The sequence below is a fragment of the Xenopus laevis genome, chromosome 8L (genome assembly GCF_017654675.1).
Source record: "Xenopus laevis strain J_2021 chromosome 8L, Xenopus_laevis_v10.1, whole genome shotgun sequence".
Classification (NCBI taxonomy): Eukaryota; Metazoa; Chordata; class Amphibia; order Anura; family Pipidae; genus Xenopus; species Xenopus laevis.
In genome coordinates this window covers 61,150,136-61,174,729 of record NC_054385.1, presented here as the reverse complement: position 1 = coordinate 61,174,729, position 24,594 = coordinate 61,150,136, and the positions used below count along the sequence as shown (strand labels likewise).

General features: G+C 37.5%; 1 protein-coding gene across 1 annotated transcript; it reads right to left on the bottom strand.

Moving 5' to 3' along the window:
• Positions 1-835: 835 nt before the first annotated feature.
• cd40lg.L (CD40 ligand (TNF superfamily, member 5, hyper-IgM syndrome) L homeolog) lies at positions 836-24,594 on the bottom strand. Its single transcript, XM_018230785.2, has 6 exons — positions 24,382-24,594; positions 22,063-22,200; positions 13,886-13,931; positions 11,670-11,732; positions 7,489-7,548; positions 836-2,028 (listed from the first exon to the last, which is right to left on the bottom strand). The coding sequence occupies exons 1-6, from the start codon at positions 24,538-24,540 to the stop codon at positions 1,655-1,657; spliced, it is 840 nt and encodes a 279-aa protein (XP_018086274.1). The 5' UTR covers positions 24,541-24,594; the 3' UTR covers positions 836-1,654.

Below are 24,594 nucleotides of genomic sequence, written 5' to 3'. Positions count from 1 at the left end.
CGACCCTCGAATTGAAATCCTTCGACTTCGAATATCGAAGTCGAAGGATTTAGCGCTAATCCTTCGATCGAACGATCGAAGGATTTTTCGTTCGATCGAACGATTAAATCCTTCGAATCGAACGATTCGAAGGATTTTAATCCAACGATCGAACGAAAATCCTTCGATCAAAAAAAGGTTAGCAAGCCTATGGGGACCTTCCCCATAGGCTAACATTGACTTCGGTAGCTTTTAGCTGCCGAAGTAGGGGGTCGAAGTTTTTTTTAAAGGGCAAGTACTTCGACTATCGAATGGTCGAATAGTCGAACGATTTTTACTTCGAATCGTTCGATTTCGTTCGATTTCGATCGAATTCGAACGAATTTAACCAATTCGATGGTCGAAGTACCCAAAAAATACTTCGAAATTCGAAGTATTTTTCATTCGAATCCTTCACTCGAGCTTAGTGAATCTGCCCCTTAGTTTTCATTGAAACTGAATTGAAAATGTAGGTATTGTTTTATTTATATAATATGCACAGTGCCCCTTGCTGTTAAGTTTTTAACATGTTCAAATCCAATTTAGAACAGGTAACTATTGAATGTCCTACAATAGAGAGAAATGGTTGTTCATCCATGTGCTTGGCTGCTTCTCGGGGTGAGGTTAACTAATATCTACATGTACAGGTATGGGATCATTTATCCAGAAACCCATTATCCAGAAAGCTCCAAATTATGCAAAGGCCATCTCCCATAGACTCCATTTTATCCAAATAATCCACATTTTTTAAAATGATTTCCTTTTTATAAAAATAAAGTATAATAAAACAGTGCATTGTATGAAGATCCAAATTATGGAGAGATCCATTATCTGGAAAAACCCAGGTCCCCAGTATTCTGGATAACCGATCCCATACCTGCATTTGAATTATGGTCCAACATAAGATGTGATTTGAATATGCTCACTTTTGGACACTGGATTTTTCCAACAAACTAATGGACTAATTGAAGGACTGTTGGACTATGGGAAAGGGAGGCGGGGCTCGTGGCTTTTTAATGTTCTGTGCAAACTGCATCCTGAAGAAGAGAGTTAAAAATAACAGGAGTGGAAAAAATAGTGGAACTAAGCAGAACTGAATTGTGTAAAGGTAAACTGGGGATTTCATCAGTATTTGAATCTTTCCCCAGGCAAGCCTAACCCTTGCTATTTTTTACTTGTAAAATGAATATACTTCAAACAGAATGCAGTGACCTCCTCTTCCTCTTGACAGCGTTATCAATGTAACTTCATAAGCCAAGAATCGTGTAATACACTTCCCCAGAATGTTCCCACACCCGAATAGGATAGACAATATTATTGCTTCAATAGTTTCTGACATCACCTTAGTATAGCCCAGTTAGAATATGAGCCCCCCGATTGTCTAGAACAAAAGACAATTACATTTTGATCACATGTAAGGCTTTGTCAACTGCTGAAAAAGAGCTGATTGTTCAGCAAATATTATGGCATTTTATGTTTTTACGAGAGAAGGGTTACCAATGTAGAGTCGTTCTTTGACCACAAAAATCCAAGTATTTCTGCAAAAATCATAGTAATAAACTGAAGTGCTGGGAAGGTGTACATAACACACCACATACTTAGCGTTCATCTTCAGTAAGTCTTACAACTGAGTTACTCAGAGTTTAAACATGCCAAAATATGTAAGTCCAGGACTATAATTGATGCGAGATGAATCCGTCACATTAACAAATAGTAGATCATTTTTCTTCAGGGCAATTACAGCTCCTTGTTGTATTGAGTGCAAAGCACAGTCTGGTGTTGGTGTGATAAACGTGTTTGCTCCTTTTAGCAACAACTTGTCTGTTTCCTGTGATCTACTTAAATAGATGTATTGTATGAACGGTGCATGGGATGGCTTTGTTGAATTCATGCAAAAACTGACTTGAGAGTAAACATAGTAAATACCAGCAGTTTCCACCTTCAGTTTACCATTTGTATATGTAATCTGCTTGCACATCGATGAATAACCCTTTTCCATCCATTGCAACACTAGAGGGAAAAAAGAAAAACCTTATAATAATGTCTAGAACAAATATAATGGTTACAAAGGGGTGTTTTTGCTATTTGACAGCAGCCATGGTTAATAGGGTTTACATTTCACACAAAAACATGATTTTTTTGATCCAGTGTTCTGTGCCCTGGACACTGTACCGTCTAAATCAGTGCTGTCCAACTTCTGTGGTACCGAGGGCTGGAATTTTTCTGGTGTACGTGGTGGAGGGCCAACAATGAAAGCCAGTGTTGACCACTCCCTGTTTTAAACCACACCTACTTTAAACTACACCCATGAACTTTTAATATCATGTCCACATTAATGATGGTAGCAAAACAAATGGTTGGTGCTCACTGCAGGGATATCACTCATCACTCATATGTGAAACAAGTTTATTAAACTATATTAAGACATACCCTTAAATACATATGCCTCGTCCTCCCCTGTGGCTAACACAGCAACCTCCAGCACATAATTAAACACCTTGGGGACCCCCTAATAGGTATTTCCAAATGCTAAAAAACCCCACCAGGTTTACTTCCCACAGGCAGAGCATGGCACACACAGAGTACGACACACAGGCAGCATAGGGCAGGCAGAGTATGGCACACACAAGGAGTTTAGGCAGTGTCGGACTGGCCGAGCGGGAAACCAGAAAAAAACCCGGTGGGCCCGACCCTTAATGGTCCCCTGCCAGGCCAGACCCCTCTCCCAACCAGTTTGTTAAAACAAAAAAGATTTCTTTAGGCACCATGCAAATTAGGCACCATGCAGCACCATGCAGCACCATTAATGGCAGAGTGGCGCCTTTCAAGCAGCCACGCCAAACGCATCACGGTAGGGGGGTCGAAGGGGGCCCTGGACAGTAGTCAGGTGGGCCACAGGCCCCCAGTCCGACCCTGAGCTTAGGGCAGGCAGAGCATGGCACACACAAGGAGCATAGGGCAGGAGATTATGGAACAAAGAGGGAGCATAGGACAGGCAGAGTATGGCACACACAAGTAGCATAGGGCAGGCAGAGTATTGAGCACAGAGCGAGAATAGGGCATGCAGCGTATGGCACACACAGGGAGTATAGGGCAGACAGAGTATGACACTCACAGGGAGCATAGGGCAGGCAGAGTATGACACACACACAGGGAGCATAGGGCATGCAGAGTATGGCACACACAGGGAGCAAAGGGTAGGCAGAGTATGGCACACACAGGGAGCATAGGGCAGGCAGAGTATGGTGCACACAGGAAGCATAGACAGGCAGAGAATGGCACTCACGGAGCATAGGGCAGGCAGAGTATGGAACATATGAAGCATTGGCAGGCAGAATACAGCAGGACCTGATGCCACTTCAACAGTTTGTCTGAAGTGTGAACAGGTGAACAATGTGGGCAGTTTCAGTCTGGGTCTCAGGCGTGAACAGTTCAGGGCTTTAGGGGTGTGAACAATAGAGGAGAGTACAGTCTGAATTTGATGTTTAAACAATGCAGGGGCCAGTTAATCTTAGTACTGATACCTTTTAAATTTTACACAAGGTAAGCAATCACAGCAGGCAAATTTTCATGTGGGGGGCAACACAAAGGGGGGTCGGGGGCCGCCAGTTAGACAGCACTGCTCTAAATAATGCCGAACTGATGCAACAGAATAACACATTTATTACCACATAGGGATATGCCTGCTAGGTTCAATGTCATAGTCTTAACCAATTTCAGTTCAACTATAGAGTAATATGAGTGTTTATATGTAGGTAAAGGTAAGGCGGGGGGACCATATTAATGCCTCATCACTTTCCCAAATAAAAAATGTTAAATGAAAAATGCAAATGGCCTCTCCCTTTATTTAAAAAAACGTTTTTCCTGTGTAGTGAATTAACAGGCGTCAAGAATATGATAACCTGAGTACCGATCAAAATGTACAACAACAAAGCAGATATTTGCATCTGCGTCCGTTTCAGGAACAGTGACCTAAATATGTTTTTTTCCCCCATGTTGCTTTTTTCCATTTAGTGTTCGTTTCAGAGTAGAAAATAACACAATTGAAACCTGAAGGATGCTTTGGGACAAAAACAAAAACCTTTGGTTCTACTTATAAATCTGATTCATCCGTTTGAGGGCAAGTCATAAAAAAAAGGTTTTTCGAAGATGGCTGGAAAAGGTAGGGAAAACAGAAGAATAACACAGCTATAAAATGTGGTTCCTTAACAGGAAACTTGCTATCACCTATATTTTATATTTGTTTTTATCTTCAAAGTATTTGCCCATTGTGGTTAATAAAAATAGCTAGGAATAGTTCATTGTGCACCGATAATGATTATCTGCATATTTGCATTTATAACATCTTCCGACACATTCATTCTTGTATAGTAAAACTTAATTAATATGCTGACAATTGGTAGTTGTGATTATTTATATACATTAATGATAAATGTGTTACTTTTCCAGCAACTAATGATTTAGCAAAATATCCCTAATACTCATGTGAAAAAACCATAAGGTGGTAAACTATAAGCCCTTTCAAGAATATCCTTCTGGAAAACTCTAAGCACTCATCCTAAAATTAAAGTAATGGGGTTTCCCCTTTTTCACAATCAATTTTCACAAAACATGCTGCCTGGTAGATCTAAGAACAACACTCAATAGTAAAAACCCATGTCTCACTGAGACACAGTTACATTGAGAAGGTATAACAGCAGCCTGCCAGAAAGCATTTCTCTCCTAAAGTGCAGGCACAAGTCACATGACTTGGGGCAGCTGAGAAATTGTCAAGCCCCATGTCAGATTTCAAAATTGAATATAAAAAAATCTGTTTGCTCTTTTGAGAAATGGATGTCAGTGCAGAATTCTGCTGGAGCACCACTATTAACTGATTCATTTTGAAAAAAATATTTTTGCGATGACAGTATCCCTTTAAGGGTTTATGTAATAAATATCAAGCAGCAATTCAGTATTCTATCCCTTTATCAAAACTTTCTGAACATTCAAAACCTGGACAACTGCAAGCTTGCCTTCCCAGAAGTATTTTCTAAAGTACTTGGGCCAAATCTTTATTAACTGACTGTTCTCCTGGCAGTTAGATAGCTTTGAAAAAAAATTATCAGATTTGACAATGGCGTCCATTTGAAAGCACGTAACTGCATTGAGCAGTTTAATACCATTCTATTCAGTGAGAAGGTAATTCACAGCACTGCTTAGAAGCAGCAGCACTCAGCACTATTCCCATCTAAATCCTTGCACCCTCATGCACATCATGGAAGGAGAAGGAATTAAGACAATTATTTTCCAAGTTGCAACTAGTTTTTCCAATGTGTAAAATAAATACTTAAACCCAAAAGAATGCAGAGGATTACAGTTCATAAGCTGGAGGACTACAGGTTGGTCTTCACGGAAGTATATAATGAAAATAAAATCTAAGAAATGTTACAAAATATAATTTGTCCTCTGTACATGGGCCCACCTGGTTATAAGAAGCTAAAGCAAATGTTCTATCAGCACTACCCTAAAACGGGTCCTTCCAGCAAGTCAAAGCAACTGAAAGTCTAAAGGTGATATATCTTAAAGCTATACTATATATATATATATATATATATATATATATATATATATATTTTGTTTTTTTAAGACAAATGTATACAGTATAAGCACCTTTGTAACATGTTGCCCTTGTGTCTGGTATCTCAACTTAAAAGAGGTTTCGCTTTGTGTACAAACCAGTTTTCACAACTTGACTATCAGTGCATGTGGGCCACAACCCTTGAGGCGAACAGTTAGTATCACCCCATCATTTCAGGAAACAATTCTCAGAACAGATTTTACTTCTTATGAAATTACCAGTAAATCCATGTATCACAAAACCTGCAGAGCAACTGCTCATTCTCACACACAAAACACAATGTGGATGCTTTCCAACAGCCCCTTGTTCTGTGCAGAGCACTGGGAGTTTTATCTTTTTATTGTTTTTTGGGGTGGAGGGTTTATTTTCTTAACCATTCTGTGTAAAATAAAAATATATAACCCACATCTGTGAGGCTTTAATATATATATTGGAAAGTCTAGCAGAAGATGAATTAAAATAAGCACATGAAATAAGTACAGCTCAAGCAGTAGCGGATGAGCAAGTAAACGAGTTTTCAGTTAAAATATATATATATATATGGTGTAATGCAGCAGACGATAAGGCAGTAAAGTATATACGCAGGCAAGTCTGACAGTTATACGTCTACAGAAAATTGCAGCATGTATAATTGTATATAGTATAAGAAAACCATTTAGCAGGTTATTTAGTGATGGACACTCGTGAATGTTTAACATAGATTATTTAGGCCTGTGTCCCAGGAGGCCTTTACACATGCTTTAAATTGCATGTGATTAACTGCTGAAGGAACTCACCCAAGGGGCCAAGGGAATTGCACCTGTGAAAATGCATTTTCCTTACACATATCACTTGTCATTTTGAGTGACATAGTTACATAGTGGTTAGCACTGCTGCCTTGCTAGCACCGGGGTTCGGAGTTTGATTCTAACATGGACTTGTTCTGCAATCAGTTTGTATATTCTCCCTGTAGGTTTCTTATCACACTCCAAAATTACAAGTTAATTGCTTCCTCACAAAGTTGACCCTGATGTTTGCTTTGTATGTGATAGGAAAATAGATTATAAGCTCCACAGGAGAGAAGGGACTGTTGGAAATGATGAACAAACACTTTAAAGTACTTACACCATTCAAGTGGCTAAAACCTACTTACCTACTTAAAGAAATAAACCATCAAAAGACACTTTCTATACTCTTGAATGGGAAACACACCTCTCTGTAGTACATTTAATTTATCTTTAAGTGAGTATCACTCAAGAATGCACCCAACTAATCCTCAATAAAAGGCACTATAACCTGCAACCACTAAAAATAGAACATTCATGTAAACTGCAATTGTGCTCAGAGAAGAACCCTGAGTAAGTTTAGATCTCCTTTAAGCTCTGATGAAATACTGCATGAGGCTTCTTTTACAGGCAGAGTAACTATCCACTATAGTTACTACAGGTAGGGGATCTATTATCCAAAACCCTATTATCCAGAAAGCTCTGTCTCATATGGACTCCATTTTATCCAAATAATTCAAATGTTTAAATATGATTCCCCTTTTCTCTGTAATAATAAAACAGTATCTTGTACTTGATCCAATCTAGGATATAATAAACCTTATTGGAGGAAAATCAGTATATTAGCTTTATTTAATGTTTAAATTATTTTCTAGTAGATTTAAGGTATGAAGATACAAATTATGGAAAGATCCGTTATCTGGAAAACCTCCAGGTCCCGAGCATTTTGGAAAACAGGTCCCATACCTGTATCAGTTTTTATGAAACAATGATTTTAGGGTAATACCACAAAAGGCGAATTTGCCCAAAGTGTCCCAAATAGTGCCTCTCCGAACAGCTTTAGATATATTTTCAAAAAATTCAACATACCTTCTTTGTTGCTGCTTTTTTCTCCCACAAGATGTGCTGCAATAACTGGCTTTTCTGATTCTGCAAGTAAGAGCACATTTAATGACTTAAACATATCACAGTGTGCCAATTGAGTCAAAATTATTGCAGTTTGTGAATTCCGCTGCCTAATGTGGGCTCTGATAACTTGAAGTTGAACTCCCTGGTACTGCATTCACTTTGTAATTATGAACTTTGAACTATGAACTTTCTTTACTCTTTATGAACTATTTTACATTTTGGGCTGTGTCCCCTCAGTATTTCTGGGTCTGTGCAACACTAGAACAGATTTGCTTAATGGGACTGTGCTCACTCAGTATTTGGATAGCATACTCAATGTGAATGTCCTCAGTCGGTATTCCTTCTTCTCTGTGACTCTTTCCTCACTTTCGATAACTTTGCTCAATCAGTATTTGACTGATACTGTTGTCTATTTCCCTGTTTTATTTAAGGTGACCAACCCTCGCCATATTGGACTGGCTGGTCCCCTGTACAGATGGACACTATATAAGGCATCATACACATACATAGCCACCTTTACATTGTTCCATTTGTTCTGGCCAACCACTGAAACAATTGGAACATAAGAAAGTTAAGAGGAGCTGAAGAGACACAGCTGCTATTATCTTTTCCTTTCTCCTGCTCTACATCTCGATCTTTCATGCTAAATCAACACTTACTCAGCATTTGTCTATTTTACTGTAACATACCAGGACTTTGTTTAATCAGTATTTAACTTCCTTTCTGGAACTCTGCTCACTTATTATCAGACTGCCTTATTCCATGGGCTATGATCAAGCCAACACAAGGTCCAACCCACCTTCCCCAGCAACACATTCTTCTGCTGCAAGGGGTTGCTCTTGGGGCTGGGTTAGATTTAATGATTAACAAAGAACCCTGTCTCCAGTTCTAAAGCTTTTGAAGATGGATCCCCTGCTCACTGATTGAGATATGGCTAAAATTTGACTTCGGCTCAGCAAACAGGGCTCTAGTCTCAAAAAGTTAAAGAACCAGAAACAGTGGATTCTTGTACGCAATAAATAAGACGCAGGCTCAACAGCAACCCATTGGAGTAGAAGTCTGTGCTGCAGGGGTGAATGGATTTAGAAAAATGTGTACAGAAATAATCATATACATGCAACACATCTATGTTTCCTCTAGAAATATTTGGGAAACGTGATGAAATCATTAACAGGAAATATATGTGAAATGCAAATACTGTTTCCTTCCTGCAAACAGTAATTCCCTTGCATGTATGTTATATGTTTTGCAAATATGTAAAAATATTCAGTAGCTACCGATGGAAAAAAAAGATTGTGAGTTTTACACTTTGCACCAGTGAATGTGGAGTGAAAGTAATTATGTAGTGGCAAAAGATACAACATAATCAAGCAGGTCTTACAAAATGAGCTCTGCACAATTATAATTCACAGTACAGGTATGGGACCTGTTATTTCCAGAATGCTGGTGACCTGGGATTTTCTGGATAATGGATCTTTCTGTTATTTGGATCTTCATGCCTTAAGTCTACTAGAAAATCATGTAAACATTAAATAAACCCAATAGGGTGGTTTTGCCTCCAATAAGGATTTATTTTATCTAAGTTTGCCTGATAATGGATCCCATACCTGTATAATAATTGTGTAAAGAGAAATACTGCTTTGAAAAATCTATGTTTTTGTTCTAATTAATTTCTACTAGTGATTTTACCTTGTGAGTAATTTTAAGCTGAAACACTGCAGGAAACGAAGAAACTCATTTTTGTGTTTTTATGTAATAATACATACCTTGTTTTAAATGACTACATTTTCCACTCACAAATTCTGATTGTGATGACAAATTTCTCCCTAAAACAAACAGGATGTTTGTTGTATTCACAATGCAGTGGTATCTCAGTATATGAAAATGTAAGGTTTGTTTTTTTGTCACTCTCCCTCTCAGTATCTCTCTTATGTGTGTTTTTCAAAATGTTTCTGTATGAATCAGTTCACACATAAATAAAACATCTACAGTTAATAGCAATTTGTCATTTCATATCAGCTATGAGCATATTTCCTTCTTCCACACAAAATCCACAACTTGATTAGATGTCTGTTCACACAGGGGTTGCCTTATAGAAGATCACACGAGCATCCCAGGAAGTGATTTTTAAATTGCCTTGAATTTAATCGCCATGGACTGGATACAAGATCCTTGTTTCATTATTAATGTTATCTATGAAACTTGATACAATTTATTGGCTTATTTCACAGATCCGGCATATTTAATATTGTATGCCTAATGAATACATCCTAAACCTTAGTAGCCTGCATTTTTTACATAAACCAGTTAACTAATAAATAGTATCCCTTTTTTTTTTTACAGAGATGATTTTTTTCTCGTGCAGAATCCAAATATGTCTTATGCTTTTAGTGTTTCTCGGGCAGTGATCTCAGATTCCCCCGTCAGCACCTCTCCGCTCCCCTCAAAACAAAACAAGATATAGAGCAGTTGTGCGTTGCTGTGATACCAAAAGCCCTGCTTGATTTATACTTAAAGGATCCTCCGGTCACAGTCGCGAGTGTGTTACTTATTGGCCACACAGTCCTACTTGCATTCCCAAATGTACTGCAAGGGGGTTATTTATCAAGGTCCGAATTTATCTCAATATCGGCTGCTACAAACTCCGATCTAACCAGCTCTGGTTTATAATGCTTATGTATTATTACATTTTCCGAAAATTTGCTCAGATTTTCACATTTTTTTCACCCGAAAGCTCAGAAAACATTATGAAATTGCCCAAAACCCCCAACATAACCAAAAATCAATGGGACTTTTCCCCATTGACTTTTATGCAACCTCGACAGGTTTGAGATGCCGTGTTTTTATATTCTGGCTTTTATCCCTCGGGGTTTAATAAATTCCGGAAAAAAAATCGTGATTTTATAAAAAAAAAATCACGGATTTTTCGGATTTCAGGGAATTTTGGGTATTTGGAGCTTAGTAAATAACCCCCCAAGTGTACACTACTGTTGTTACAATAAAGCTAAACAAAATATTTTGAGCCATCTCTTTGTCACCCGGAACAATTTCCTGACCTACAGCATCCGGACTTTGCCATTTGACCCAATCGAGTATCTGTAGGTGAGAGGAGAGAACCAGGAAGTAAGCGACAAGCGTGGGTGAGAGGAACGAGCGACAACAGCGAGTAGGAGGATCCTGTAACAGGAGTAGGAGGATCCTGTAATAAATCAAGCAGGTCTTCCTTCTTAGTATCACGTCAACTCGCAACTGCTCTAGATCTTGTTTTTGTTTTGAGGGGAGTGGAGAGGTGCTGACTGTGGAGTCTGAAATCATTGCCCGAGAAACACTAAAAGCATAGGACACTTTTGGATTCTGTAATAGACATACATTTCGGTGGAATTGAGAGAGACTCAAAAAAATCATTTTGGTGGAACTTTATTGTAGGAAGCGCACAGATTTCTTTATAGCATTATTGTTTTTTGGGGTTGGAACCCCATATTTTGTGATTGTGCAGGGTGTAGGTTTATTTATCTCTTTTTTTACAGAGAGAACCTTTTTTTTATTCTTTTTCTGAACTATTGATTAGTTCAACTCTTTTTAATTGCTGATTTGCTCTTTCTTTTCTCTCAAGTCACGTTAAATAAAGATTTAAAAGCAAGTCATGCCCAGAGAGAGAGAGAGAGAGAGAGAAAAGAAATACTAGTCAGGTGCTGTATTGCAGGAGAGAAATCAAACCTAACACAATTCAGCCAATACAGGTATGGGATCCGTTATACAGAAACCCTTTATCCAGAAAGCTCCGAATTATGGAATCCCAGAATTACGGAGTTCCATAGACTTCATTTTATCCATATAATCAACATTTTTAAAAATGATTTCCTTTTTCTCTGTAATAATAAAACAGTTCCGGGTACTTTATCCAAACTAAGATATAATTCATCCTTACTGGAAGCAGAACAATTGGGATTATTTAATGTTTACATGATTTTCTAGTAGATTTAAGGTGTGAAGATCCAAATTAAGGAAAGATCTGTAATCCGAAAAACCCCAGGTCCTGAGCATTCTGGATAACAGGTCCCACACCTGTAACAAGTACAGTCAATAACATGCTGATTGTTGAAATTATATAACATTGATTTTTTATTTCTGCTGAATAGTACCTTCTTTTGGCATTTTGTTCTTCTCTTCAGTGTGAACCTCATTTGTGGAAATGTTACTTGTATCTGTGGGAAACAAAGGTATTTTAGGGCACTGACTCAGGGAATGCTTCAGGTCTCAGCACTTTGTCTGCTCATTGATTAGCCAAATAACTGTACGTTTTTGGTTCGCTCAAGTACATGTAACCAAAAATGGAAAATCTGATAATTTAGTTGTCAACAATTCATTTGTATTAATATATTATCAAAAAGGTGTGTACTAGGACAATGGGAGACTACCTACAGTGTTTATTCTCATATAATTAGCTACATGTTTTCCATGTAAATATATTAAAAAAGGAATATACATTTCCCTTTTAAATGTTGAAACTAAACGATTGTTATGGTCATTTCTAAAACAAACATTGATTAGAAAGTAGTAGAAAAAATGCGTATTATAAGGCCAATGGATCTTGAGCTATAATTCATTTTCATAAACAGGACTTACATGTAAAACTTGATACACTTGATACAAGCAACATGAAGACAAGATGCTATACTAAATTCGATACTGAGCACTGTTAATACATAGAAATGATCTTATTAACTGTCTGTTAATAGCCTGAAAGCCATGATGTGCAGGAGTTACTGCTTGGGGCACAGTCATCATGGGATCTTACTCACCACAAGTGAATTTGTTTAGCTTTCATTTTTCATATGCACCTCTCACTATGACCTGCCAGTTAGACAGGTGTGACATCTGTCTGAAATCCTCCTTTCTGACTCAAAATTGTATGAGAATGGTAAAGCACTTACCCAGTATGCTATAATTAAGCCAAATATGCTACAGTTAACTCTCCCACCTTTGCCACCACCCCTGTGGTCACTCAAGATACATATGCTTTTCAGGGAAACATTTCAACCTCCAGATTCTTATAATGATAAGCTTTGTTATGTTTTACTAATAGCCTACACATAATAGTATTCTGTTTTACAGCTTTCAGCATCCTCCGCAGGGTCTCACTTACTGCAAATTGACAAACCTTCCTGACAGTACCCTCTGCTCTTCTAACCTTTTCACACTAGAAGCCAATAGTAAATTGTATCTCATTGTTCAAATCAAGCCTGAACTACAATTATTACTATACATATATATATATATATATATATATATATATACACACACAGCAAAAAGGCAGAAGGAAGCCTGCGTACAAAAATAACAAAAAATGTATTAGATACAACAAACTAATGTTTCAGCTGTGACACCGCGTTTCTCAAGTGCACATATATTATATATATTATTACTATATTACACATTGGTAGGGGTAGTGTTAGCATGTCACTTTTCAATTATTTCAAGACTCCATTTCACCCTTATGTTAATATTTGGGGTTTATTCAATAAAAAGTGCAAAGTAAAACTGCAGTTCTTGCTGCCTAAATAGCAGAGCTGGTCACCTGTTTAAATGAAATTTTTTTTTGTTTCTGCAACTCCTTACATGATTAGAACATCAAAAGGGTTCACCAATTAAGTATTTATTAGCAATGAGATATTTTTGTTACAAGAACAAATTTTTCTGTTGCAGCTATAATATTGCTAAGCAGGGTGAGATGGGTGAAAGATGGGCACAATGGTGCAGTGGTTAAAGCTAAGGTACTGGGTAAAATTCCATCCAGAATTGATATCAAAACTATTGATATTTGGGGTTTCCTTTCACACTTTAAAAACATACAAATAAGTTAACTGACTGATGTGAATAGATATAAACAATTGTATTCTGTTTGCAGAAACACAATAGGGTTAATTTACTAGCAACCAATCAGGTTGTTGCTTTCATTTTGTAATTTGTACTATACAGCCCAAAACTAATTGGTGACGGGTTGCTATTTGCATCTCCATGTGTGTCACCTACATTCATAAATCAGCCTATGAATCTAAAGAATCTATATATTTTAGTGATATATATATTTGGTATCAAAACATACACATGTATCAGAGTGCATCATATAAAGAAGCAATGTTTTGGCCCACTAGAGTGCCGTTCATCTGGCCCCAAACTTTGTGTTTATTATACATGCATATTTGTATTTGTAAAAAGGTATTGTGCAGTTAGCAGACACAAACATTATATGAGATATGACAGCATCGCCAATTCATAAAGCTAATCCAAAAGCCATATAACAGACATCAACCTTCTATTTACTGCAATTTTAAAAATAAATGGCAGGCAAACCTACCTTTCAGGTATTCAAGTTTTTCTCCTGACGTGTCTGTTTTGATGATCTAGAATAAAGAAAATGCAGTTGTAAATGTTAGTCATAGACTAATGGCACTTTTATACATACATTTAATGAAACCTTCAGTGTATTTCAGATAAGGACTGAAATCCAGGTTTGAGAGTTATTCAACCAAATACCAAATTCTGTGTATTCTTATTGAACAACTGCTGCCAGCAACATTGATGCAACTGGCACTTCAGCTCCGCTCTTATTCATTTAAATTCAACTATGTTATTTAAAGAAGAACTGCAGTTTAACTAAAGAAGTAGGTTAGAAATGTTGTACAATATGTTTTGGGTTTATGTACCAACCCAATGCAACCACAGTCCTTTAGCAGGGAAGATCTGTGTCTCTAAAGATGTCCCAGTAGCTCCTCATCTTCTTTTCTACTGATTCACTGCACATGCTCTGTGCTACTGTCACTTACTGAGCTTAGGGACCAACTCAAAATATACAGTACACATAGAATATAAATGTCACAATATAAGGCTGATTAGTAATTAATACAGATAATTACTACATGGCAGCACAGAAACCATTGCAACTAGCATCAGAATTTAATAATCAGCCCTGTAGCATCAGCTTATATTACAGGCAAACCTAATTTTCTTCTGGATTTGCAATAACCCCTAAGCTTAGCTTCTCAACAGCTGCTTAAAGCACCCTGAGCATGTGAGTGTCGCAGACACTTTCCAAGATGGTGACCCCCTGTGACAAGGTTGAAGTCCTGGATCATTGCTACTATTGACAAGCTGAAACTTTAGGCTGGTGCAATAAGTTCAGTATATGAAATATGCCATTTTTATGGTTTAGTTCTCCTTTAAAGGAAGTACTCTGCTTTAATTGCAGACTTGACTTATTTCTGCTTTACTATGGGAGGTTGTTTATTGCTGTTCTATATATGAGTGAACTCTAATCAATAGAGCGCATTATACCTGAGAGAAGACAGCTAACATAAGAAAAGGCGTCAGCTCAGCCTACTTATACAGTATGTCTTGTTAACAAGTTTGTTTAGTACATTATAACCAAGTGAAGAAAATAAAAGGTTTCACTTCTTCATATGCTCATGCATGACCTACCATCAGTGAGATGAGCATTCTACTACTAAGATATAGCAGCAAGTTGATATTTCGAACCCCAATTATATGAGAGGTTTTATAGTTCAGCAAGCTGGAAAAACGAATTGCATCTGCAATGATATTTGAGAGCAGAGTTTATAAATAGATATATATGTGTGTGTGTGTGTGTGACACACACACACACACACACACACACACACACACACACACACACACACACACACACACACACACACACACACACACACACACACACACACACACACACACACACACACACACACACACACACACACACACACACACACACACACACACACACACACACACACACATTCACACACACACTGGAGCTAGTTTGTCTAATAAAAAATGGATAAAGCTTGAGCTACACCTTTGTTCTGGCTTTTGTATTGGTTATTTTGATATTAATTTAATATTAAACTGAAGGTGCTTTCATTTTCCAGCTTTCAAACAGTAATGGTTGAACCCCTTGAAAAATGGTTTCCTTTGTAAGCTTGTAACAGCAGTTAGGGAAGGGGGTTGTTTATATATATTTCTGTTGAAGAAAACTCTAGTAATAAAAGGGCTACAGAACGAGAAGAAGTAAGAGTAAAATTATCTGTTTTTTTCCAAGCCTTAGGGGCGTCTGTCCCGTTTCGCTCATCGCTCAATTGTGAAACTGCAAAACTAACTACTACGTCTAATTTAAGCATGCCAATGAGAATACAAGAATATTTTGACTTGACTTTAAAGTGATTTTGTTATGGGTAAACATGCAGTTTTAAAATAAATAGCAATAAATAGCATTCCTTATGCAGAATCCAGTACTGAAATCAGAACTTGCCTAAAGTGATACCACCTCCATGTTTCTACGCTGCTACCATTGCTATGCTTTGGGCTAATATCACAGTCTGGTGGAAAAACTTTTATTGAGAGAAGAACAGGTCAATTCTACCTCCAATTCTCTGTAAGGGAAATGGAAGATAGGGGCTTTGCCACTCATGAAATTGTGCTCCCTGTAGGAAACAAAGCACCCAAAGAATTGACTTCATGTATAATCATGTAAAAATGCTCTACAACACATGGGACATTGAAACACCCCTGTCTTCATGTGTGCCGCAGTTTCTGATAATATAGGGGCAGCACTTTGGCTCAGTGAGCAGGATTGCAGTGCTGGGCTCCTCAATTTAATCTTTCTACAGAATAATCTTCAAGTAAGAACTGTACAGCAAGTGTTATTATTGTATCTTTCAAATGGGCTTTTTTTTTTTTACTATTAATATAATTTATACGAAGATGATCACTGCTTAAATGCTTTTTAACTTTGTGTTTACATTAAGGCAATCAGTGTTTCTTGACCATATAATAACCTGCAGCTGACCTACAAAAGATTGTTCTTCTTAATAGATTTGTTTTCTCTTTTGTGCATGTTTCCACCAGATGCCAGTACATAAGATCCTTTATCTTTGTTATTAGGCGCTCAGAATTTCCTTTTTCATTTCCATTTACTGCTTTTGCTACAGTGATGCGTGCAATGTTCCAGCAATTCAGTTGTGATCTACTAGTGGCAAAGGAAATCTCCATTGAGCCATGAGTCACATTCATATGTGAGCCATGCTTGTGGACAGTAGGAGGTGGAATATTATGGGGTAGACTTCACTGTTTGGATTACATTTTGTTTCAAAAGTTTTTCCCATAGACAAGAATTACACTATTCAGTTATTATAATGGAAATATTTAAAGTTGAATTTAGATATTTTCCCTCTCGCTTTGATGTTACTCACTCGCATGCAGTGTCAGTCCTGCCTGTGCTTTCACTGTGGTGAAGCTGACTGTCCATAACCTTCCTTTTCATTTTCCATAGCCCTCCAGTTCTTTATATGGTGAGAAAAACAATAAAAGCTATGTTGGAACTAAACAAATGTCTTCCAAATCTGCAATCTTCAACCATTTTAATAATGTTGGTGATTTGGTGAATGACCTACTGCTTTAATACCTCTATGCCATTGATTTTATTCCTTTGGTTTAAGGGGCAGTTAGAGTAGAATGAGAGAAAATACATATTTACTCTTCTAGATACTCTTGGAAGACCAGATATTCTTGGAACTATGACAATTGCTGATACAACAAATTTTCACATATCTGTGGTGTCTTATTTGCTAAGGACTTCCCTCAAAGAATGATGAACCTCAAGGAGCTGTCTTAAAACTAAATACAGCTATGGGACCTGTTATCCAGAATGCTTGAGACCGAGGGCTTTCTGGATAATGGATCTTTCTGTAAATTGGATCTTCATAACTTAGGTCTACTAAAAAATTATGTAAACATTAAATAAACCCAATAGGCTGGTTTTGCTCCCAAGAAGGATTACTCATATCTTAGTTTGGATTATGTATAAGGTACAGTTTTTTTTATTACAAAGAAAAAGGAGGTCACTTGGGTTATTTGAATATAATGGAGTCTATAGCTGATGGCATTTCCAATTTGGAGCTTTCTGTATAACAGGTTTCTGTATAATCGATCCCATACCTGTACTTCTAGAACAGTGCCATCATTTATAAAGAGAATTGGTGCTTATTCCAGTAATTGTATTCCAGTAAAAAATAAAATATTCAAAATGGTGTTATGGACTTTGAATATTCACCACTGAGGCATTTTATCTGTACTGGAGCAGTCATGTGGATTCATACAGAAAAATTGTAGCAGTGACAGAGTCGTTTCTACCCACATGTGCAGTCTGTACTGCACAATTTTGTACCAAATTTAGATTATATGTTGTTATTATTATTATTAATAATAATTATTATATATTTATTATTGTATAATTATTATTAATAATAATAATGTGGACAGTTGTGCTGCAATATGTCCAATGGTCCAAAGGAACAAAATTGTGCATGCACAAGGTAGAGAATCAGATGCAAGCTGTGGCTAATATTTTCAGTTGGGAGCCATGAGTTTCATCACTTCCTGCACTCTGGGTAATGATGTTTGCATGGGATTATATTAGCACAAGGCTGCTGCTCTTATTGGTGCAACCTGCTGTGGGATCGCTGTTTGTACATAAGTATATTTTAGTTACACCACATTAGTTGATACATTCATAAATAACCATATTAGACTTCATTCTGGAAGTGAAGCTTAGGGGAGTATATATCATGCTGTGTAAAATGTGGGCTAAAATATTACCGGTGATGTTGCTCATAGCAACCAATAAGAGATTTGCTTTTGTTTTCTAACTGTTAAAATCTATTTTCTAATTGGTTGCTCTGGGCAACAACACCAGTATTGCTTTACTCCACCTTTTTATGCAGCATGATAAAAAGGCCCCTAATTCGTGTTAAGTGACTAGTTACTTACTGTGATTATCCTTATGCCTTAGCCAGCCTAAAAAGTGTGTCTTGACCATGGGGCCATGGATGAGTATTACTGATAAAGCCAATGTTTTTTTAACAAGGCTCCAAACAGCTACCAAACCCACCTAATATCTACATTCTGTCAACATATACATTCCATTAGATATCGTCTTCTCACCATCACAAATCACACTTTGTCCTGTCACCTCACTGTATCTCAAGTTCCTGCCCAGTAACAAGTATCAACAAACATCTACATTTTGGAAGGGTTTAACCACCAAGTCAACTGGATATCTCATAAATAGGAACCAGACAGTACCTCCCTACCCTGCTGAATCATGTGCCCAGTAAGAACCACAACCCCATAGCAGCACATAAACCAGGACAAGAACCAGCAATACTTTTTTTTTTTTATTCTTGTCCTGGTTTATGTGCTGCTATGGGGTTGTGGTTCTTACTGGGCACATGATTCAGCAGGGTAGGGAGGTACTGTCTGGTTCCTATTTATGAGATATCCAGTTGACTTGGTGGTTAAACCCTTCCAAAATGTAGATGTTTGTTGATACTTGTTACTGGGCAGGAACTTGAGATACAGTGAGGTGACAGGACAAAGTGTGATTTGTGATGGTGAGAAGACGACATAAACTTCTGGTACAATACGGCCAACTTTCAGGATATAAATTAAACATAGATAAAACAGAAGCGCTCCCATTGAATATACCCAGACCGATCAAAGAGGCTTTAGAAGCTTCGTTCCCGTACAAATGGAAAACTCACTCCTTAAAATATTTAGGCGTTCACCTAACTAAAACATATAGTCAATTGTATCAGGTCAACTTTCCCCCATTGATACAAACGATCAAGGCATCCCTCCTTAAGTGGAATTCTTATACTATATCATGGTTGGGTCGCATAACAGTGTTCAAGATGTCGATTCTTCCCAAGCTCTTGTACCTGTTTGAGACCCTCCCGGTAGCGGTTCCCCGTTTAGTTCTTAGAGATCTTCAGACGTCTATCTTTAAGTTTATATGGGGCAAACGCAGACATAGATTAGCTGGCACTCTTATGACCACTAGTAAATCACAAGGGGGTCTCTCGGTCCCATCCTTGAGGGCCTACTATGAGGCATCTCACTTAAGACATATACCTGGGTGGACCACATATAATCACACGAGTAAATGGGCTTATATAGAGACGCTATGGATTTCTCCAATACATCCTGGCTCTCTTCTCTGGGTCCCAAAGGATAGAAAACTTGGTCCACTCCTCTCTCCAATGTCATTTACTCTGAGGATATGGAAGTTATGCAAGGCAAAATATCGTCTAGCCAACCCCCACTCACTGGTCACTCCTTTCTTAGGAAATGCTGCCTTCCCTCCTGGTCTTTCGATGCACTTTAGAAACTACTGGGGTGCACAAGATCTATCCAGAACTTATGATTTTTTAAATCCCCTAACTCTCAAGCAACGAACTCTTGAGGAACTTAAGATTAAGTTCTCTATCCCACCAAATAGGATGTATGAATTGGTACAAATACTTTATTTCATCGGTCAAGGCCTTCCCCGAGGCACATCATCCCCCTCCCTAACCCAATTTGAGAGGATATGCTTAAAAGGTCTACCTAGGAAAGCCTTGATCTCTACTTTATACAATAATATTATGACTATTTCAGCCAGCCCTTTCCCCAAGCATCCTTATATGTTAAAATGGGAGGAAATCACTTCCGATCCTCTCCCTATGGAAGTTTGGTCCGAAATTTGGGAAAATGCAAACAGAAGTGCAACATGTGTCAGACAGAAAGAAAGCATCTATAAATCATTGTTCTTTTGGTACGACACTCCAGCTAAACTTAGCCGTATTTTTCCAGGCACTTCCCCGTTGTGTTGGAGAGGTTGTGGTCTTAGAGGAACGCAGCAACATATAATGTGGGAGTGCCCCAAATTAACATCATTATGGCACAAAGTAGAGGAGCTACTAACGAATGTTCTTTCTAAAAACGTCCATCTTGACATCTATACTACTTTGGTGGGCAGGCCATTCCCAGATATCACTTTTGCAGAACAAAGACTTACAAATTTTATTCTAACTGCTACCAGATTGGCTATTACAGCCCTTTGGAGATCGGCCTCCCCACCAAAAATAGAGGATGTTATCTATAGGGTGAAGGATATGAGAGAGATGGAATATATGACGGCCAACATTAGGGGTAACAGATATAAATGGGAGAAAGTGTGGTCAAAATGGGATGTGTACACTGTCGGGCATTCTGAAAAAAGGGCCTAAACCTAAACAGTAGACTTTGTCCTGCTTATATAGACACACCCGGATTTGATTGTTCTTTGGCTTCTTCCCATGCTTCTTCCCATCATTACACAACTGGTCATGCAATCTTCAGTGGATTGTTGGTTAACTTGAGGATATGTAGGAATTGCCTATATTCTACACCTTCCACTACTTAATGTATGATTCTCTGCTCTAAAAGAAAAATGGATAACTTCTCCTTTTGTTTCTGAATGTAATTTATCTCCTTGAAATATACTAAACTGTTATACAGTGTTCATTTTCAATGCATATTGTTTGTATAACTATGATATGTATGCACCTTTATCCAATAAAAATTTTAAGTTATAAAAAAAAAAGAACCAGCAATACTTTTGTGTCTACACTATAACGTTTTCCATAAATCTATATCATGTACACCGGGCATATAGGGGGCTGTTTGGACCACCTAGAGGAATTTATGTGTCTTCATCCTAGAACAGTAGAAGTAGATCACACAAGCAAGTATATCTGCAGCAGTTGATGAGCTGTACCCATCTGCATCCAAATGGCAACAGTTTTAAAAGTCTATTAAACCTACTTTGTAATTTTTAAATGTTTTTAAATGTATCCAAGGTTGATCTACTAACTGGCACTTCTCATTTGTAACTACAGAACTCAGATTTGCTATTAACTTGTTTAATATATGTCCTTTTCACAAACATCGCCCCATAAAATAGTCAGTGTGAACTGCCATTCATCCAAAATAAGGGATGATCCTAAACAATTTCCCAAATAAGGGATTTATATAAACATTAGATGCGTGTTATTGATGACTTAATTTAAGCAAATACATCAAATCTCTAAGGTTGAAACATAGGAAACTTGGAAAAAATATAGTTTGTAAAACAACTCACAGCTATAAAAAAATGTGCTATAAACTGAAGCAGAAAAAATGTAGCTTCTGTATGATTCCCAGGCTGACACCAGCAACCAAATAGCATTGTTATAGGAAATAGTCAGAAAGTAATGATACATTAGTAAAAAAAATAATACAAAAACAAGACACACATTTAAAAATAATTGTTAATGGGATTATGTGGACAAAATATTGCAAAATATTATAAAATAATGAAAACAAATATAAAGTTAATTTCGTATTATATTTGAGTTTTAATCCACTAGCATTTGTGACCGTGGGATTGCCCCTTTGATATTTAACAATAAAACAAACAAATGTTGTTAACCAAAGTGCACATTTAGGCATCCTACACGTTCAGAGATAAGCAATGCAAACGTGTGACTTAGCTCCATATTCCACTCTGCAAGCGGAAATTTTAAAAATATGCTAAATATGCTAACCGCACTATGCATGCTCTTCCTACAAGAACTCCTTCTCACACAACCCTATCATTTTATAACCAAAAAGTGAATGTACCTCGGCTATTAGTTGGCGGAATTTAGCCAGCACCTCCTTGCAGTTCAGTAATGTTGGATCAATGCTGTTCCCCTTCATGCATTTCTGTATTCTTCTCAGAACCTGGTAGTCAGCACTGAAACTCATTTCCTCTTCAATCTTTCCACAAAATGAAACAAGAATAAACACATGAATAAACAACAAATTCATACTAGTTTTGCAACAAGAGCATATTCAGATTCAAAAAGGGGAAGGAATTCCTTATGCTTTCTCCTAATGTGTTTATAGTCTTTGTTTGTTATCCTAAGGAAACTTTGTAGAACATAATTTAAGGAGAACTAAAGGTTAACAAATGCAGAAATGCTGAACAGTATGTATTGGGATTCTGTAACAACCCAAAGCAACTAAAGCCCTTTAGCGGTGCAGATCTGTGCCTCTGTATATGCCCCCAGTATTTCCCCATTTTCGTTTCTGCTGATTCATTGCACATGCGTGAGTGAGAGAGAGGAAGGTCAGTTATTTATAGAGCCCCAATAATAACCTACAAACTGTGCCTGGTTCAGGTTTAGTACCTAGGAACATAGAGCTCAAAGGGATGCAAAGTTGAGCGGCTTGACCGACTACCCTCCCTTATGAATATAAGTGTATTTGAGAGCTGTAAGGTTATTATTTTTAGGACACACTGTGCACAAAAACTACATGGTTTTTCCCACAACCCTGCAATGTTTCCAGGAATATTGGAAGTCTAGACTGCAATTCATTTGCAAAGCTCTACAGGCATACGCAAGGGAGCTCCAGAATACCGCTCTTCATCTACAATGGCAGCTCTCCAAATATTACTGAACTAGTAGTCTATTCTATTATTGCTGAACTCTGCTTGATAGCCTTTAACCAGTAGTGGAATGTTGAGGATTACAGTTTAACATTTTAGGTCCACTTGTTGACCATGCTTGACCTAATATCTGCAAGGGAAAGAAACAGGTCCCTCAAGGTACCTGCAACATGCATGTCACTCACTAAGTGATTTCCAAAGTTTAGCACAGCTTTTACAAAACAGTACATCAATACCCAAAAATGATCCTGGATAAATGAACCCCAGTATGATTTTATGGAAACAAATTCATTAATATTCTGTTAATACCTGAACCTAGTACTCTGTTTTGAATCTATGAATCTTCTATGTATCTTAAATAGGGAATGGATACCCCAACTAATTTGCCATAAAGATATAGACTTGTGCAACTGGCCAGCTTCCCCAAATTTCCCTAAAATAATTTTGCTATGGGGTCCAGTAATATAATGATACGGCAAATGTGCTCTTTGATTTCTGCTTTGCAAGTCTTTCGGTTATACTCTAGCAGTTGCCAATGTATCAGACTGCACTCATTGACGTAGTACAGTACAAAGAATATCCTTCAGAATTTGTTGTACACTGACCAACAGCTTCTAGTTGTTCCACCGATCTTTTGTAGATAAAACATCAACCATTTGGTCACCCATGATGCTCATTTCTAAAATTCTTGCCATAATAGTGGGGTTTAATAAGCATAAATTGACTCTAAGGGCCAGGGCACATGGAGCGTTGGCTACTCTCAGCCTGCAGATTTTTTTTGTGAAATTCAGATCTGCTCCCTTCCTTAGCTCCATTGATCTGCACTGAAAAGTACAGCTTTCACTTGTGTGCATACAAGCACTGGAGGTCAGCCTGAAAATGCTAGCTTTTTTGGCCTGACCACAGGCTGAGAGCAGCAGAGTCAACGCTCATTGAGCCCCAGCCTAAGAATTAGAACTGCTACTGGGCAGATGCAAGATAACCTTTTATGGGTTTTTGAATTTCAGAGAATGGGTCATGAATTTGCAAGGAAACAACAGGGGATTCTGAACGGATAACTAAAAAATTATCATTTTATCAGTAATCAAATGTTAAGTGAAAAAGGAAAATAAATTCTCTCCAGTGTAACTTAGCTCTGTTATGAAATCTATTATTCAAAATGCTCGGAATCTGGGATTTTCCAGAATCTTTTTTTTTTTTTTTTTAAATTTGCTGAAAGAAAATTGAAAAATGCCAATGTGGTGGTTTTAGCAGAGCTTGGACTTACTTAGTATTGATTACAAGACATTGCTTTGTTATTACAGATAAAAATCAAATGTGATTATAGATCCCATACAGAAGCATTTCTATCATATAAACAGTTGGTAATTGAATAATTGCAAGAATACACTCTCTAATCTTGCTAATTATTTATTCTTTCTGTTGCACATTTATGATGCCATGATAGATTTGGAGCTTATGTAGCAAAGACCATATGCATATTTCCACCACTAAGTTACTCAACTTACCTTATCCAGCTTCTTGTAAAAATATACACCAAAAATTGAGGTTCCAATAATCTGCGCAAGCATAAAGAGAGTTAAAATCCACATGGTTGTCTTCATGGCTGAAGAGGATGCTTGCTGGGACATGTGTGCTGGAGAACTTTGATTGTATGTGTTGATCATCTTTTTGGAGACGTCTTTAAGTTAGGTGTCTCTGCAGCATCAATAACTGCGCTG